Consider the following 19,617-nt stretch of genomic DNA (forward strand, 5'->3'; position numbering starts at 1 on the left):
TTCAATAAATTTTGTGATATTCTGGGCCTTGTAAACATATCCGTGTGATTAAAGAATATAATGGACAATGCTGTATGAACATATGTCCTATTAATACAACAAAGAATAGTTTTAAAATACACAAAAAAGTCATCACTACCTGACTTTTATATGTATAAATACTGTCTGCATGCACACACACAAACAGATGAGCATGAATTTACCAGTAACAAGGTTTCACAAAACTTTAAAATATCCTCAAGCAGTGTATACATCTTTCACTGAAAAAGGATGTGATGAATTACATTAAAACAGACAGTTCCTTTCTCTAACGTGATGTGATAAATCATAAAGAGAGGACGTCACTGCATAAAACCCACACAAAATAGTAAAACATGAGTCAAGAGACAACATGTAGAGATATGTAACAATACTAATATTAGCACAAATGAAGAAGGGATGCAAATGTGCGTGTGAAAGCACCAGAAGAAAAAACAGAACAAGATTAAACAGAATGGCCTATACTGGTAGCCAAGGACACAACTAACAGCAACAAAATACCAAGAGATGTGTTGTTTACATCAAAATCGGGCCCGTGCTCTCCAGAGCACAAAGGACTCATCCGCAGAAGACCCTGCGCTGACAACAGGAAGATGGTAACAAGGCTACACAGCACACTGCACGTGCCATTGCTCTTCCCGTTAGCCCAACACAACTTTAAAACAAGGAAACACAGACAATGGGCAGCAGGCTTGTGTAAAATTTATGGAGGCTGAAGTAAGCAAGATCGTGAGGGAAAAGCATCATGCTATAGTAACCATTGTCTCCTAAAGCATACAAAAAACATATCCAAAACTGAGTTTTTTGTTGCCAATCACAAGGAACCCAAGAGATGCGATGAGGACTGAACAGCTGGTGGCCCTCGTCTCCCATGCCATACAGAAGTGACCTGCCTAGACACGTAGACTTTGTGAAGTATTTTAATTCCTTGTTCAGAATTTGCATCAAAATCTCGGTAAAGCATACATTAAATAGATTTAGAGTTCATTAACAGATCTCAAAAAAAGCTGTCAGTGGAGGAATCTCCTTTGTACAAAGGAGATTTTTTTTTTTTACGAGTTCATAAAATTTTATTGTCTGGCTTGATGCTATTCAGCATTTTCACCAGCGATAAGGAAATTAGATTTAAAGCCACTGCTGAAAGTTCAAAGGTGAAACATTGAAGAAATGATAAATATTGAGGACGACAAGGCTGTCAATACGAAGCGATCTGGATCTCTTGGTAATCTGTGCTCCTTTAAACAAAAATGCATTTTAATGACAAATGCAATAAGCATCTAGAAACTTAAGAGTGTCTGCTGCACTTAGGAAGCCACCACTAAGGAAAATAACATGGGGTGACATTAGAAGACATTGTTCTCCCAATGTTGCTGTGACAAAAGGTGCCAATAGAAACAGTAACACAGAGCTATAAAAGCGAGATAGAATCTTTATATCTACCCATAGCATGAGCAAAACATCACAAAATTAGACTTGCAGGGAAAAAAGAAAAAAAAAAACAAACCACCAACCAAAAAACTCAGTGACAGCAGTAGGAAAACTCTCAAAGTTAAGGACTTCAATAGTTTGTCAGAAAGACAGAAACGTGGTTATTGAGCACCAGACAGTATTCTGACTATAGTGTACTGCCACCAGGGAGAAAACCATGCTAAACCAGCATGTTCTCATTTAACACAGAAACAGAAACATTGCTAGTAACACTTAACACTAAAGCATATGCATCTTAGGAATCAAATGCGGGCCATGGAGAGTATCCATCTGAGCACAAACCATCCATATTAGAATTGAGAGATTCATTACCTGGCAGCAATAATTAATCTACTCCACTTTCCAAATTTAAGATAATGGTAATCTCCCAAATAATTTAAGGTGAAAAAGTCTTTTCATCATTAACACTTTGTTGTTTATTACAAAGGAACAAGATGACTATATTGGACACAATCATTTGAAAGTCCAAAGTGGAGTTTCAGCTTAATTTAAACTCATATGAAGCTGAAGAAAATGAGGGGATAAAATAGAAGTGAAAATTAAATGGAAGGAAAAAAAAATAGGTGGTTCTACTTTTGGGGCTCTAAAATGTAAGACCTTCTCAGCTCTATGCACAGCTTCCACTCCTTCCAGAAAAGCCCTCTGTCTTTGACATACAGTTTAACAGTACTGTGTTATTTGCTGATATCAAAACAGTTATTCTTGACTATGGCACCAAAAAAGCCAATTTTTTTTTTTTTATCTATGCCTGAAAAACCCCAAATATGGATGCAACTAACGCGACAGAAGAAAGTTACTCTTTTTTAGTTTGCTGATCTAAATTATATCTAAGTTTATTGCTCTAACACACAGGCAAAGAGGGATAAAAGCATCTGATGCATATGCAATAGAAGTGGAACTTTACGAATAGGTGGATTCATAGCTAAGCATAAGCTGCACCCACAGTACAGACTGCACCACCAAAGCTATCCAAGTCTGAAGACAAAAAAGGGCTACCTCCTGCCAGTCCTGGCTCACAGGTCTTCTTGCCTACCTATTTTGCCCCCTCCGCTTCCTGCCAAAGGTCAACACACTACAGAGACATGCAACAAGGACTTTCCTGGGGGCAACCTTGCCCCACATCCCTTGTCCAGGCACATCGAATTCCTTAAACTGCCATCAGAGTCTTCTACCAGCACACACTAATTTGCAGTAAAAATTCCCGCCAACAGAAGATATGTGAGCCACAGCTATAGAGGCAGACACTCTAAAGAACAAACTGATCTAAATCTCTATACTTTCAGTGTAACAAAGGTACTTATCAAAACACTCACCTCAGGTCAACTTGTTTACTTCACCTCTACACAAATATAAACAGCAATAGCAGCAAAGTGTATATAGAAGAGCTACAGCAATACAGATTTCCAGTTCAACGCTGATTCACAGCATGAGGAACTCATTGCTCAGATTTAGGTGTAACTGTTGATAAATCCTCACAGAAAGTTCTCTCAAAGTATTGTTTTTTCTCCTGTACTAATTTTAATGGGATATTGCACATTATTGTAACTTAAGGCACTCAGCTTTTCTCAACGAACACCAGATTGCAGAGGATCTTTCAGAGAACACCAGATTGCACTTTCAGAGAAAAAAAATCCAAACAAGCCCTAAAGCCTTCATAAACAGAGAAACAGAAAGTTTTCATTTTAAGTAGAAATACAAATTTTCAATAACTTGAGTATCTCAAGAGTGCATTTTGAATGGCTTTTATAATTAACAGGGAAAATATTTTATTTCTCCAAAATCTAGTATTATTTATAATGATATGTCTAAAATTGTTTAGATAGTATTTTCCAAAACGAATCACTATTTTCCAAATGAAGTTTCTATCTCTAGCTATAATGAATCAAATGTGACCTTCTGTGCTTGCAAATAATGTACCACAACACAAGCATTTTCAGCACAATAGTGCCCTTCTGTAAAAATACATTCAATGAAAAAAGCTGCAGAGCTGCACGCATAAGCATACAAACAGGTCCTGAAACATACACACACATTAAGACAAAGGAAGCAGCAATCTTTCTTACATGTTTTGGGGTGCTTGGAGGCTTTTGTCTGCGTTATTTTTCAGTTCTTCACAGTTACTCTAAATTAATTTCCTTGACTGTCTTTGACAGTTGTGTCTTTCAAGCCACAAAGTCGTCTATGCAATTAGGGAGATAAAACTCAAAACCAGCTGTTGGGAGAGAGTTAGGCTGGTACAATCAATATATTTCACTTCTGAGGTTTCCTTTGGGTGCTCTGGCATCTGATCTAAACACTTTTCCTTATCACGGGTCACCTATATACATAGAAAATTTTTTCACAGATATATCTATCTGTAAGCAAACATATATACATGCACACCAAAACTGTCAATCAAATTCCAGTTTTGTCCACCTACATGACATTGGCCTCAGAGCCAATTTTTTTTTTTTTTAAGTACGGTTGGCATGATTTCATAATTCCATTCCACACAATTTCTCATTCCCGCTTTTTCCCTGAGGTTAACTGATAGCCCATATTTGTCATTGATAAAAACTTTCTTACAAAACTGTTATTAACTTTCTTGAAACGTATTTAATTAATCCCCTAAGCAAGCAGTGGGTTTGACTAGCGTTTCTCTTGAATTCTTGGCTGGTCACACTCTTATGCTGCTGCGATCCAAGGATATCAGCTGCTTCACTGTAATGCATAAATGAATTTTATGAAAATTCTGTGACCAGCTTTGACATTTCCACAGGTGCAAGTAGATTATATAATCGCTGCTACTGAACCAGAGTCCATATTTTATAATTATTGAAATTCATTTCAGAAATGTCAAAAGAAGGACAGATGCAGCAAAAATAAATACATAAAAGTTATCTAGCTCTGAATTAAACTGAAATTGACAGATTAAACAAAAGAAAAAGGAAAGAGAACTGATTTAGACTGGAAAAGTCAGGTATTTTACTTCTAGGGCAGGTGCTTTAACCACTGAAGTTCTAAAGAAAAGAGGAAACTCCTCTATCTACCTGCTTACTTCTTTTTAAGTGTTACCGTTTCTGAAGGCTCCTCTCCACCTCATAGAAGCCCACTGTTAATTCATTTTTAGGAGAAGGGCATTTTAAACCAGAATGTACCTACTTAAAGCTCAGTGTTATTTTTGTACCACAACCTTTGAGTTCATGCCGTGTCTCTGTAGTTCTCATTTTGCTGTACGCTGTGGCTATGGGAAGGGAACAAAAGAGGATAAGGACACTGATGCCTTAAATTCAGTGATGGAAACTCACCTGGTTACCGCACAATGTATGCTGAGAGATCTTGGCTGGCTACCTACTCCAGCTAGATACACTCTGAATGTGTAAAGGATAGGGATTTTTAGATGCAATCAGGCATTCCCTGGTTCATCAGAGGACCTGCATGCTTCATACACAGACATTAGGAACACTTAACTGATCAAATTAAATCTGTATTTCTGGGTCTGGCTTAACATCAAGCACATATGTCTCCCTTGATATTTGGAAGTGTTTGGTGAAAATAAACAAATCAATAAAAATATCATAACAACATATAAATAATCCATCCCTGTAGTGGCAGTGTGCAGAAATATACTTCGATATAATTTTCTGATAGAGTTGCAAAGTGGGATAGTAACAGTCATGCATGTTTACAATCACGTTAAGCTTATATAAAGTCAGTTTTGCTGCTGGAGACAGCCCTAGAGAAAGCTCCCAGCCATTCATTTTCCCTCCATGCCACCATACCCTGCTGCCAGCAAGGCATTTGTGCAGCCGGACAGTCAAACACGCTGAAGAACCTGCATGAAGCCAGCTGCAACCTGGATCAGTTCTGCCTGTGTCCACACAAGCACTTGAGCCAGCATGGCTAGGCGGTGCTCTGAGGTGCACTTCTTTCTCAGCCAGCACCCCCTACCTCAATTTATGCCAACTATACTAGAGTTAACTTTAACCTTTTAACGTATTTTTGTCTCCAGTTCTTTCGTTAGGAGTTGCTGTGTAAAATCAGGATTGGGTTTAATTGTAGGAGGCCCACAGAAGGCATAACTTATTTCCTGAGAGACAAAATGAGGCCCCACAGCCACAGACAATTTGGGGAAGAGTGGAAAAGTTAAGCCCTCTCCCTCTCCAAGTTTCTTTCACTTTATATCCTTAATCCCCTCCCCCCCCCCCCCCCCCCCCCAGTTCTCCCTAAAACACATTTCCCATGCCTCCTTTTCCAGCCCCTCTAGATTCTTTCTTAACTTCTGCCACCACCATGCCCTTAACCTTTAGTCTTCTATTTCAAAACCAGGAAACAGAGTTTCATACTACCCTGCCCTTACATCAGCTGAATCTTGTGTAACAAAAACCAGGGAAGCTGTTGGTTTCCAGAGAAGTCTCTGTATTTGGACTGAGCAATGGTTAACATAAATAGGTCAGTGAAAACAGAGGGCGTGTTTTTTAACTGTAGCCAGTTGGGCTTGTAGGTTGACAGTCACAGAGCTAGATTAAAAGGTCAGCTACTAGGTGGAGTAACTCCACACATGGCAAGGACGTATGTGCCCAATGGTACAATCAGGCTACCCCTGGCAGATGAATGGCAGGTGAGGTTCAGCAAGTAAACAAGCATTGCTGACTTGCAGCAGGTAATACAATGCATTGGAATGGACGCCACAGCTGATGAACTCAGAATAACAGCTACTGCACAGGTAAGACTCCTCTGATTATGCTTACAGTCAGCATTGCCCTCTTTCACTGCATATCTGATCAACTTAATAAAAGACACCTGAGTACCACTTCTGGCATCTAGTTGAGCACATAGCTAAGTCTGGTTGGTTCAGCAGAATAGGTAGGGAAAGGCTGGTACTCCTTATCAGCCAAATGCCAGTTCTTTCCAAACGATGTGTTACTCAGTATGCTTCCTGCCAAATACCCACCTTTCTATATAACCATGTTATATATACACCATATCCCATCCCACTGAGACTTAAAGTCAGCAGCCTCCTTTATGTTGTCATAGAAAATGTATTTTAAAATTATCTGCATATATATGGAAAACAACCTCTATGGTCCAGCCGGTAGCCAGTCTAAAACAGGTATAAAAAATAATGCAACAGATATAAAAGAAAGGTTAAATATTTTGCACGCTAGCTCTTTGAAACATACACAGGGTGAACCATAAGCAAGACACCTTTCTGCGTGCATTCCTCTTTCCTTTCCTCCTCTGATTGTACCATATAAGAGTAAGAGATCATTTCAGAGAAGGCGGGGGGTGGGTGGGGGGGTGGAAATCAGTAGCAGACATTCATCAACCCAAACCTCACTTTCCAAGGTTCTCTACCTGATCACCCCTGAACCAGCTCTCCCTGTCCTGCTTAAAGCTGCATCCTCGGTGTGCCATTGGCTCTGAAGCTCCAGAAGACAAAGTGATATGCCTACCTGGAGCCATTCAGGACCTGTAGATGTTTATGGCAATAAAACCGTAGGAACTCTCACATTTTTAAATTCAGTCTTCATGTCAATATGCATATAACATGCAAACAGGGCAGCCAACATGGCCCACACACACAACCCCTGATGCTACAGCCCTTGCTAACCTCAGCACTATGAGCCCTGTTAACTAAGGTAGCGGTATTAAAGATATTTTAAAATACTATGTGCAGAATCATAAGCACTTTAATAACTAGATATTACCATGGTGACAAGGGGCTATTCCTTGACTATACTGTATAAAGTCTCAGCAACATTACAGAATGTGGACTTAACATCTCAGTGATCAGCTATGTATATGAATGCATTTGAAGTGATTGCTTTGCAGACATTTTTCAAACCTGGACAAAATATCTAATAATGTTCATGTCAAACACCATAGCAAGAGTAAGCAAGGTCATGGCTATGGATAAAAAAAGAGCCTCAAGAGCCACTTTCTGCTCGGGCTGAAATCAACAGGAGTTTAGCCATTAACTTCAACAGAGGCAGTCTTTTGCCCACACAACAGTTTCAGGTTAATATAAAGCACCCAGAGCACCAAAAGAAGGCACCAAAAATCATTTTCCTTAACTGTTTTTCTCTGTATCATTGCAATAATCAAATACTTGACGTGGAATTAGTTTTAAATTTTCTTGACATTTCTTAAATAATGGGTTTGCTTACTATTTAGTATAAGACTTTTCATGTCTCATACTAAAAGTATAAGAAAGTCTTTTCTAAGTCCGCAGATGTCCTAGGAAGTACAGACTTCTGGTATGCCATTTAAGTCAGAACAACAGGGCACTTAACTGCACTTTCCCAGCAATTACAGTTTCAGTTATTCACATACCTAACTTTACTGTCACCAAAAGCTACACAGCACTATCAAGTTGAAAACAAGTACAGAAAAATAAAATCAAATAACTGGCCTGTGCAAGGGCTTAGGGTTTTATTCACAACATGTTGACACATTAACATAAGCTTATTCAAGTACAGTGATAACCTTACAGTCCTAAGGTGTCTTTTGAAAGAAAGCAGTACGTGAACAGAGCTTGTTTCTTAAGATATTTTGCTATGTTCTTGTCCCAATACTTTCTCAATAAATTACTAATAAAGAACAAGAAATAAAACAGATACAAATAAAAATACAAGCTTTAAAACCAAACAGCTCAAAAACACTATAAACACTAGAAAAAGAAAGCCAAGATCCAGAAATCTGAACAAAGCACAACTAAACCACAGTGTCTGAGTTCATATTATTCTAACTCAGTAACAATTTATACAAGAATATAAAGTCTTTACTTCCACTAATCAAAATAGTAACTTAAGAACCCTATACATTTAGTAGAACTCATCTATTCTTTGTTCCTACCTTTTCATCCACAGGTCTGATCACAGAATTTCATAAGGAAACAATTTTACTTACGTGTCAAGTTTCATTTATATCATTCATGAAGAAACCAAATTTCTTCCTTGATTATTAACAAGAGATCTTCCATACAAAACAAAAACTTCAACATAAGGACTTTTTGTCACTTTGGAAATCCCTCACAATAGCTCCTCTAGAAGAGGGGATAGGCATAAAAATGGTCACTGCACAACCCATAGATTTTCATTTACAATCTTCATTTCTTTGTATGTATTTTAAGGCAGACCAACTGCCACATTTAACCTTTATTTTAACTGCCCTGAAAAGAAGACTAGCCTACTCAAAAACTGTCAAAACTACATACTATACTGTGAGCACAACAGAAAAAGCTTCATGTACTTACAAACTTCCTCTTCTTGGAAGGCTCAACTCCTTCTGCAACAGAAAAAAGTTACACTGTATTAGCAACAAAACTTATTTTAATTGGAAGTGGCCTTTTTAAGACAAGTACTGTAATCCTCCCATCCGACCAGTAACAGACAGATAGAATTGGTGTATTTGGGCTACAATAAAAGATGATACAGATTTTACATGCACCATCTTTTACTTACTGCCTTCCATTCTTCTTTGAAATACTAACATTAGCAATGGGAAGAGTCCAGGCCTTTTTGTAGCAGCAACATTAAAATATTTCAAGCAAAAGACAGATGTTACAGAAAAGCCTTACAGTCAGAGCTATGTTGCATTGGTAACAGTATTAAAATTTGCAAGACTCATTGATGAAGATATACTAAGTTCTTTCCAGCATCCATCATTTGCAAAAGTTGTTAGCAACAGGATCAAGACCTAAATGGGTGACCATCGTCACCAAGGTTCCTATACTGTGTTCTTTAACCCAAAAAAGTTTAAATACATAACAGTTTGGTCAAAAACCTGCCAAAATGTATGAGCAAGAATGGTTTTGCATCCCATTTAACAGAGTTGCAACATGTACTTTAAATTTGTTTCTTACTATTATAACATAAGAAAGTTTTTTTGTGCACTTACAACTTTTGCTGAGAACAGTTGAACTACTGTTTATGGGACTGACAAGACAGCCTGCTAGCCAAATGGAAATTGCAGACAAACATTTTAGTAGTAACCGTAGAAGAAAGCCACAAGATCCATGAAGTTTCACCCATCAGAAATTCGCATAATATATATACCCACAAGTAGATTCTCTTCTATTGTATAAATCACAGAATAGCTGAGGCTGGAAGGGACCTGTAGACCTGTCTGGTCCAACCTGCTCAAACCAGGGTCAATTACAGCAGGTTACTCAAGACTGTATCTAGTTGGGTTTTGAACATCTGCAAAGATGGAGACTCCACAACCTCTCTCGGCAATTTGTTCCAGTGTTCAACTACCCACACTTTTTTCCATTTCTCACATGAACTTATATTCTGAATGCTACATTAGTTAAGTCTTCTTTGCAGTCATGTCCAGCAGGGAGTACTGCCTGCATTTAAAGAAAGGACAACTTGTCTGACCTAGACGATACACAGATAGATACATTTAAAGTTAAAGAGCATCACAAAAGACAAGGTTGCCTATGAGAATGATTCGAGTTATGTAGACAGATGTCTTTAGTCACTCAATTGCATTATTTTATGTTTACTTCCCATATCCTCATGAAAGGCTGTTTTAAAGTATGTAACAGACACTCAGTTTCCATTCTAGAAGTTATCAAAGGGAATAATCACCAAATTTGCTTTCAAAAGTAAATATATACATACATATATATGCATGCTGTGTATGTGTGCACACGTGTTTATTTCACATAAAGTAAAGTTAAAGCTCAAAAAGTAAAGTTAGAGGTATTGACCAGAAAACGCATATGAAAATACAATTGAATGGATAAAAATAGTTCAGCCAGGCACCTTAGAAAAGGCCATAAGGGAATGAATAATTATGTATTCTTTAGAGACTTTTAAATGGTGTGCAGTAAATAAAGCCTGGGCTGCTAACTGAATGATAAGGATTAAAATATCAAGTAGCTGCTCAACTCCTGAGCACCGCCCATCCTGTTCACTGAATGAGGCAGGAAAAAATAGTAAGAAACAATGTAATTAGCGATCATAACGCAAAGGCATAGGAGAGCAGAATTATGGGCCTTGGTAACAAATTCTGCCACTTCCTAGGAAGTTCCAGCAACTGTTCAGAATTTGCAATTTAAAACAACATCTTTTAGCATAACATGTGCTTACATACAAAAGAACAGTTACACCTGCATACAATATTGCATTATGAAGCTGAGTAATTCCCCTAAATTTAAAATGTCACATTCATCATGAACAAAATGTAACTGCAATTTAGAACCCACGTACTTCCCTTTGTATGTTTTTTTTCTTTAATATTTACAACACCATTGTGTTCTATTTCTAACGTAAAACTTGTAATTCTAGGCACTGTCATACTGTAACAGACAATGACTGTGGAAAAACTGCCAAAATGTATGAGCAAGAATCATACTTGGTTTTGCATCCCATTTAACAGAGTTGCAACATGTACTTTGAATTTGTTTCTTATGATTCAGGTCTCTTTTTTTCTCCCCCCCCCCCCCCCTTTTTTTTTAAATCAGACTGTTTTGGTTATAGTTTATAATTATAACAGCATAGCAAATGACAGATGCTGCCTTCTGTAGACACTTAAAGTCATACTGATCTCTTGGCCCATTCTCATGCATGCCATCCTGAAGCACTACTTTTGATGAGAATCATAGAATCATAGAATGGTTTGGGTTGTAAGAGACCTCTAAAGGCCATCTAGTCCATCCCCCCTGCAATGAGCAGGGACATCTACAATTACACCAGGCTGCTCAAAGACCCGTCCAACCTGACCTTGAATGTTTCCAAGGATGGGGCATCTACCACCTCTCTGGGCAACCCGTTCCAGGGTTTCACCACCCTCAGTGTAAAAAAATGTCTTCCTTATATCTAGTCTGAATCTTCTCTCTTTTAGTTTAAAACCATTACCCCTTGTCCTATTGCAACAGGCCCTGCTAAAAAGTCTGTCCCCATCTTTCTTAGAAGCCCCCTTTAAGTATTGAAAGGCCGCAATAAGGTCTCCCCACAGCCTTCTCTTCTCCAGGCAGAACAGCCCCAGCTCTTCCAGCCTTTCCTCATAGCAGAGGTGCTCCATCCCTCTGATCATTTTTGTGGCCCTCCTCTGGACCTGCTCCAACAGGTCCGTGTCCTTCTTGTACTGAGGACCCCAGAGCTGGACGCAGTGCTCCAGGTGGGGTCTCACGAGTGCCAGGTAGTGGGGCAGAATCATCTCCCTCAACCTGCTGGCCATGCTGCTTTTGCTGCAGCCCAGGAGACAGTTGCTTTCTAGGCTGCAAGGACTACAGAATTAGGTTCTGTAAGAGATGATTCACTGTAACGACTTGCTCATGAAGATGTTAAGAACTGCCAAGATCTCCCCAAACAAAGTAAAAAATGAAACAAAACCTCGGGTATGTAATTCATACAGGAAGATTTACAAAACATTGCAAATAAAGCGTTTGGAAGGCTGGATTTTAAAATAACATACACATAAACAAACAAAACAAGGAATGAAATGAAATAAAACAAATATCCTTTCTGGATAAATCTATATCCTCATTTTTGCTATGTATCACCACATTGGTTTTAAAATGCAAGGTCCCTTGTCTCATGCTTCTCCAGATTGAATATCTCCAAGACAAAAAAAAAACAAAAAACAACAAACCACAAAACATAGTAAACTGAAGCTTGTTTTTCTGTCTCAGATAAGGCTGAATTTCTACAGCTCCTACATGATTTTTTAGTGTCACTTAGGACTCACCTGCCCCAAAGATTTTTGCACAGCCTGAAAAACTTACCAGATTATCAGCTGTGTCAGTACAGGCTTTCTTACTCCAGACAAGGCTCACCAACATTATGCTTGCTTTGTAATACTACAGCAGCGCTCCTCAGCTGGGTCTACACAAAGCAGGTGGGAAAACTGTAAACATGCTCTACATTGGGCTAGCCTATAGCTTAGATTAGAGAAATCATTTATTTCCTAGGTACATAAAAACCATCCGTACCGTTCAAAAGCTAAACATGTCATTTTTACTCCATTTCTCCCAGCTGTTTACTCACAGCCACTGAAAACAGGGAAGCACTGAATGACGCCATGCCGAAAATCACTCAGTTCTTCAGGCTTGCAACGCTCCAGCTCAGATCTCAGGTGCACTGCAAATGACCTGTGACAACTCCACAGTTTTCTGGCATTACACTGTTTCCTTTCTGAAAGTCTCAATAAAACAGACTCAAAAGACTGGCTGTCCTAGTTCCGCTTCACAGCAACCAACACATATGAACTGCTGAAGGTAAAAACTTAGTGGTGTCAAGACCTTCAGATCATGTACTTAGCAGGCAAGCCCCTGGAGTATTAAAAAGAGAAAAAGATACCTTCACTACCACTCTGCATGGCTCTCAGGCACCAGCTCTGCCCCAGAGGACAATACTATCCTCTCTTGCCCTTGCCCTATGTGGAATCCTCTGGCCAGTTCGAGTTGTGCTGGTTTTAGGGCTGTTTCATTCCGCTGCAATAACACAAAGAAGACTTAATGGACCAGATACTCTTGCCCTTGAGGCCCTGTGTGTCTCAAAAACCATGCTCTGAAAACATAATAAACCTTGCCTCGGGTTTAAGAGATCTGTGCAAGTCTGTGCCAAATTGCTGTGATGCTGCATTAAGACCCATGGGTACTGAATTTAATTGCAGCTATCATTAATCAGTTCAAACTCCATACTCTGTGCATTTTACTGTCAATAACATGGTTTTACAAGCACAGATGCTTTCTGATTAGTTCAGTAATTATGATTCTTCCTCTGGTCCTACACATGTATAAGACACTTTGGTATGGACAAGTTCAGTCAATACACCACAGTGCAGATATCCAGCCTTATAAAAAAACCCGCACTGACCGAATAAAGCACATTGAACTTTACTCTGGGTCAAAGTCTTCACCCCACTAACTAGAAACATGGTTTAAATAACAGAACTATATAAAAAGGTTTAAATGACAGAGGTGACTTAGAAAACACTAACTTCATCTCGTTTCTTGTAAATATTACCAGCAAATTACAGAAAAATTAAAATATTTAATTTCCTCCCCTATATGGGAGGAAAAAAAGATGCCATTAACTTATTGTTTGCTGCTGGCTTCAATTTTAAAGAATCAATAAAAAGCCAACACATTCATAAGCTGCTAAAGATGCAGCTGATGTTGTCAACACAGGTTGATTTTAGAACCACAGTAAATTTGCTTCATCTTCCAACAACTGCAATGTTCAAATATGCAAAAAGTCTTATCTTTCAGAGTTTTCAGTTGTCCATGAAATACTCCGAAAAAATGAACCTTTACAAGACAAATTTCAGTAATGCATTCTTCAGCTGGAGAGGTGTTAGTGTGATAACATTAATATGAGGGTTTTTTGCACTGTTGCTCTAACCATCCGTCATAGGCTGTAAAGCATCTGAGGGCTTTCTGGTAACGTGTGTTAGATCTTAATACACTACATTAAGAATAGGTTAACATTGTAACATTAACACTGCATTAATAACAGCAGGAAGAAAAAAAGATCAGCAACAGCACACAACTTGCCTTCTTATCATAATCACTGACAGCAAGAGTTACTGCTTTGAGGAATGAATTTGAAGGATTTTCTTTTTAAGCAATTACTATTTGCTGAAGAAAAGTTGGGGGATGGTGGCAGATATTACATTTGGATGTGGGAATAAGGAAAAAAAGCAGGGCAAGTAACATAGTATGGGATTGTTTAGATCTATCGGGGAAAGGGGCTGCACTGTGCAAGAGCTTTTTACAAGCTATCTTGACCTCTTTATAAGATTAATGCATCAAGCGATTGTATTAATCCACTCTAAATACCTTCTAAGCAAGGCAGTGGCAGGTTATGCTTTGTATTTGATTGCTTCCAACTTTGCCAACATTCAGTTCTTCGGATTTGCCGAACACATTACCAAGAGGCTCAGTGTGCAGACAGATCAACCACTTCAAATGCCCCAAGTGTCAGGTCTCACACCAAATGCGCCTCTCCTGCTGTAATTTTGTTTCTGTCAAAGCTGTCCTTTGTTCTTATGACAACTTACAATGTTTCCTGGTTCCAAGAATAGTAAGTCTCTGCCTCAGAAATGGTTTTATATTAACACTAGTGTTGAATTTTAGGAGTGGCTATTGACTTTAAGATTTCCAGTTCAAGAAAGGATTAACTTATTTTCAAAAAGGTACAGAAAGTTGTTCAGCTCTTTCTTTGTCAGTCAAAGTGTTCTCACTGGTATCCGATTTCTTACAAAACAGGCGTAACTATAAAATTGTTCTCCCTTCCACATGACCCAAGTGAGTTCGTGTTTGGACCACCTCTTTCTCAGCAATCCTAGTCTGAACTGGCTTGTCCAAGATGCGATTCTATATTCACTTTTCTCAGGAAAACTGTACTGATACCTTCTTCCCTGGTAACATAAGTCCCAGTCAAGATCACTGTCTTTCCCTTTCCACATTGCCTGCCAAGGAGCTAGGCATTATTAATGGCTTATGGTAAAGTCTTTCAGATGAAGGCTTTCATATTCTTTCTACTCATCCAGGTGCAGCCATCAGTTTACCAGGGTTTTTGCTTAGTGTGTACCCTCACCCATTAAATCAAAAGTCACCTCTGCACAAGCATTTCCATGAATGAAAATTGCAACTTCTGCATTGGCAAGCTCTGGAAGGTAGTTACTGCTACTCAGAGAAGACTCTATTCACAGTTCTCCCATGTCACCTGCAGAACATTCCTTGGCACAGAACACAAGGCTTCTTTTAAGTATTTTTAGCTGTGCGTTCCAACATACAAAGATGTTATTCTGCATGGTAACTTACTCCCCCTCACATCCCTGAACACTAAAAAAACTTGTAAATAATGAAATTGAAGTCACAAATTAGCAAAAACTACTGCAGATTTTAACAGGGAATATACTGTAAAAGTAAAGAGGCACTTAAGCTCAGATTTAACCAGAAAAGGTCACATTTTATCTAATGCAATATTCTGTGTTCTACACAATTCACTTTTATTTCCTCAGTTAACTTCCTTGCTTTTGTTACAGGCACTGCTGACTGTATTTTTCAAAGTAGAAACCTATCTCTGCGTCAGCTCTACCAGTTTTGAAATGTCATGTAAAAGGAATACCCGTATGCCTCCTTAAAGCTATGCATTATCAATTTAAATGCGAATTAACTGGATCAAAAAGAATGCCAAACAGACTACATATAAAAAACATACAATAAAAAGAAATCAATTGCTTTATCATGTACAATACAGAAGCAATTTAAATAATCTATTTGTATTTTCCTATAGATAAACCAGATACAACATTAAGATTTATAACAGACTAGACTGAACTAAGTAAACAGCAGTTAAACATGTTTTGCTTTGCCGAGTATTCTTTCACAAATTCTCTTACAGCATTAAAAAATACTGATCCCTATGGAAGAAGGCGAAATATTTCAGAATGATTCCATGTGTTAACAGTAAGAATTTTCCTATGAACTACACTATAGTCTGAAGTCTTTCCAGTTACAGGATGGGTAAAAATGTTTAGCAACCAAAAGAACTTCCTCAGAAAGAATTACATTGTTTAAGAGATACAATACAAATGACACTCTCAACTAAATTTTGCAATAAATTAACAGACATCAAAGAACAACTCCTACACCAGAATGCAGAGGCTTTAACTAGCTTGCTGCCTTTTTTTTTTTTTTTTTTTTAAAGTAGACGAAGTACCACAACGTTTTTTTCAGAGACAGTAGCAAGCAACTAAATTAATGCCTGGTAGTCAAAGATATTATCTGAAAAGAGAGGATACTACAAGAGTCAGTCACTGGAAGAAGTTTTGTATATAATCTCTTTATTTACCTTGGAGAGAGAAAAAAATAATAATCAAATTGACTTGGTCAGAAAAAAGAAAGCAAGAAAAAAAACAATCAAAAGTGCTATCAACATGCCTTTTATGGGAATACAATTCATCAACACAGAAAATGAGGGGGAGAAATGACAATTTAAAAAAAAAAAAAAAAAAAAAAACAAACACCAAAAAAAAAGCTTATTGGCATGTCTAATTTACACCAACTGAATCCATAAATACTCAATGCTTCAGGGACATAAGTCAACCAAAAAAAAAAAACCCCAAACACTGTATCAGTAACCTACTGGTCAAATGAGAAATGGTAATGCAGTTAATCCAGACTATGCCTAATAACATTATCTCTGCTATAACTCAAGTTTTCAGCCAAAAAGCAGCAGTGGCAGAACACATCAACTCCACTTCCTTTCAACAATAGTGCAGCATAAGTTATCTGGAGAGTAGCTACTGTAATTAGTAAAAGGTGAAAACTCCCTTTAATGAGAAGAAAAACCCTTGTGAAAGAGGGCAATTTGATTGTTGCCAACATTAACTCAGTAAATCTTTGTATTCATTTTCTAGTGGTCTGATCTTTACTTCTTTCAAATACTTCCTAGTAAAATACAGTAGAAAAAATATTATTACTTTGGGTTTTGTTTGTTGCCTACCATTTCGCAATCTTACCTCAACTTTTTAAAAAGTCATCAAATAACCATGTTTCATTAATGAAAAAGCGTGACAATTCTGAATGAACTTTCCCCCTCAAAGTACACAAAAATCATTTAATCTAACACAGTGTTAGAAAATCCATGCTCCATTCTGACCTGCTGCTGTACAGTCTATTTCACCCCTTGGCAAAGCACCACATCACCACATGACTAATGGAGAAAACGCATGGACTGCAAAGTTTTTGAAACACCAGCACTAAACAGATTCCAGCTACTAAGTTCACACAAATATTCCCATCTCTAGAGTTTAAGAGTGCTATCATATATTAAGGGAAAAGGAGAAGGCGGGGGGAGGGGCGGCAGGGGGGATGGGGAATCACATGAGACATAAATGCCAGCTGCTGGTTCAACTGTTCAGCTGCACAAATACAAACAATGATACAGTTTACCAGAATGGAAAACCCTGAATCCACTTTGACTCAAGCCAAGGATCTCTCGAGGTTCTGTTGACTCTCTAGGTTTTCATCAAACAGAAAGCAGTGGCTTTTATATGGGCATGCATACCTACAGAAGATTTTTCCTACTATTAAAAAGCAAAAGAAAAAAGTAACACCACAGCACGCAGCAGCCAGCTTCGGCACTTCTTGACAATACAGTTGCTGGAGACCATTATGCCCACAGGAATCTAGTTGCCTTCCTTTTCCCAGCTGCAGATCATGTTTTGTATTATACAATGTTTTGTATCATACAATGAGTATGTTCAGCAGCTGCTGCTAAACTGCTGTTGAAATCAGTAACTAGAAGATAAAATGATTAAGCCTGCCTTCAGCATGAAAGAGGCTTGCCTACATTTAGGCTTTGATTGCAACAGTTTTCATTAGTCATTTTGCACAGGATAGAGGGGCTAAAAAAAGTCCAAACACGTTTATTCTTTTTTCCAGGACTGATTACCACTAGAAAAACACAAGCCTTGCTCTACCTTGACATATTCACAATCACCAGCTGGAAGAGACCACGTATGTTGAAAGGAAAAAGTACACTAGAGGTAAGTTTTAAGCCATATTAATCAGAGGAATTGAGTCCCAAGAGTCTTGCCATGGCACCCTCGTGGCCATAGTGCCCACTCTAGGACCCGCAGAGCTGAGCTCTGCAGCTTATCTTCACACACAGGGGTAAAGCAAAGATTTTGGGCAGGCCAGGAACAAAGTGCACAAATAACTCACTTTTCCCCCAAAAAAATCACGTGGAACAGCAGTGGCAAAACACTACTTTCTCGCTTTCAGCAGACAACAGAAATATCTCTTTTGCAGAAAAAGGCTAATTTATATTTGCTCTGTTAATGACTGCAGATCTTCTGCCCCTTATGCAATTAAAGGTCTTAAAATTAGAGATTTCGCTCAATGTTGACATTTAAATCAGTATTTATAAATTCAAATTTGATTGGTTCAGCTGACCCCACAGCTTACTGGTAATACACTCCACTGATGTGGAAGAAAGGTTCAAGTTCTAGGGCAAGGATCACACTGGAAAAATTGAGACTATCTGGAGACCAGCAAGGTAAATATTAACCCCATTTGTGAAAACAGCTTAGTCAAAATGAATGCTTTATTTTTTCACTTCAAAACTGTAGTTGCATGCTTCTCTCCACAAGCTGAAATTCACTTATTTCCTACAGGACTTGAGAAATTTGAGGATCCACGCTAGTGTTTGCCACTCCCAAAGGAGAGCCCATTCTAGCTTAAGGAGCCACATTCTCACGATCTTTTGCCTTTGCCACTATTATAAACTTAAACATTGTTCTTCATGGGCCTTCTCAACACAGGTTTCCTATCTTGTCTCCTCCTTGTTTGCCACACTTCCTACTGAACTGCAAAAGGCTACTGTCGCTACTCCTCTTCCTATATGGTAGGCAAGAAGATACCCCCACCACGAGCTGTTGCATGAATCTTCAATTACTACTCAACACACCAAAGCAAGAAAAATTGATTTCAACCTCTCCAAAGACAATCCCATGATCCGTATTGATAATACACTGCTCTCCCTGCTGATGTTATCCAGTTTCTCTAATTAGCTGCAATCTCAATTTTGAGTATCCACTGCAGGGACGACAAGGAGAAAGGTAATTTTTCTCTGGGGATTTGAATGCTCTTTTTAAGTATTCCTTTCCTTATCAGAAAGGGATGATAATACAAACATTAGCAGCCTGTTATTTTTATTTTCATCCAAAAGTCTCAAAATGTGTGCAACAACAGATATATCTGCTGCATCAATCACTGGTCTAAAAACTCTGATGCAGGCAGGAAGCTGATGCCTAGGCAAAGACCACCTTGAGGCACAACCCCAGCTTCTTAATACTGACAATTTCACTGGAAAAATCCTTGTCAAAACTGCAAATTACTAGACCAGTGCTGGACCACTGTGTATAAGAATTTGTGAACTCTTGACATGAAATAAATCACTATTTCAGCCTAGGCAAGGTTTTCAGCTAAAACCCACAGTGGACAGACAATCCTTCTTACCTACAGAAAACAAAAATGTAACAGTGATAAATCCTTTTCCACAATTTATATCATTACTTGGACTCTCTGTATCTGCTAGCAGTAAAGTTAGGTATATTTTATAGTTTCTGTTTGGACTACTA

The 19,617-nt window shown here is 38.3% G+C and overlaps 1 protein-coding gene and 1 long non-coding RNA gene across 6 annotated transcripts in view; one reads left to right on the top strand and one right to left on the bottom strand.

The window, feature by feature from the left end:
- The window catches only part of MAST4 (microtubule associated serine/threonine kinase family member 4), a 307,392-nt gene that overhangs the window by 153,856 nt on the left and 133,919 nt on the right, over nucleotides 1–19,617 (bottom strand). For all 5 annotated transcript variants that reach the window (XM_087741356.1, XM_087741355.1, XM_087741354.1 and 2 more), the window contains one exon: nucleotides 8,765–8,796. In XM_087741356.1, coding sequence (XP_087597482.1) covers nucleotides 8,765–8,796 — 32 coding nt within the window. The remainder of the gene's footprint in view (nucleotides 1–8,764; nucleotides 8,797–19,617) is intronic.
- On the top strand, nucleotides 6,019–18,884 carry LOC148050623 (uncharacterized). The gene is made up of 3 exons (XR_015700920.1): nucleotides 6,019–6,232; nucleotides 17,918–18,021; nucleotides 18,652–18,884. It is a non-coding gene; the product is annotated as an uncharacterized LOC148050623 (long non-coding RNA).

Source organism: Nipponia nippon, unplaced genomic scaffold (genome assembly GCF_047370975.1).
Source record: "Nipponia nippon isolate SJK-2023a ecotype South Korea unplaced genomic scaffold, ASM4737097v1 scaffold_8, whole genome shotgun sequence".
Taxonomy (NCBI): Eukaryota; Metazoa; Chordata; class Aves; order Pelecaniformes; family Threskiornithidae; genus Nipponia; species Nipponia nippon.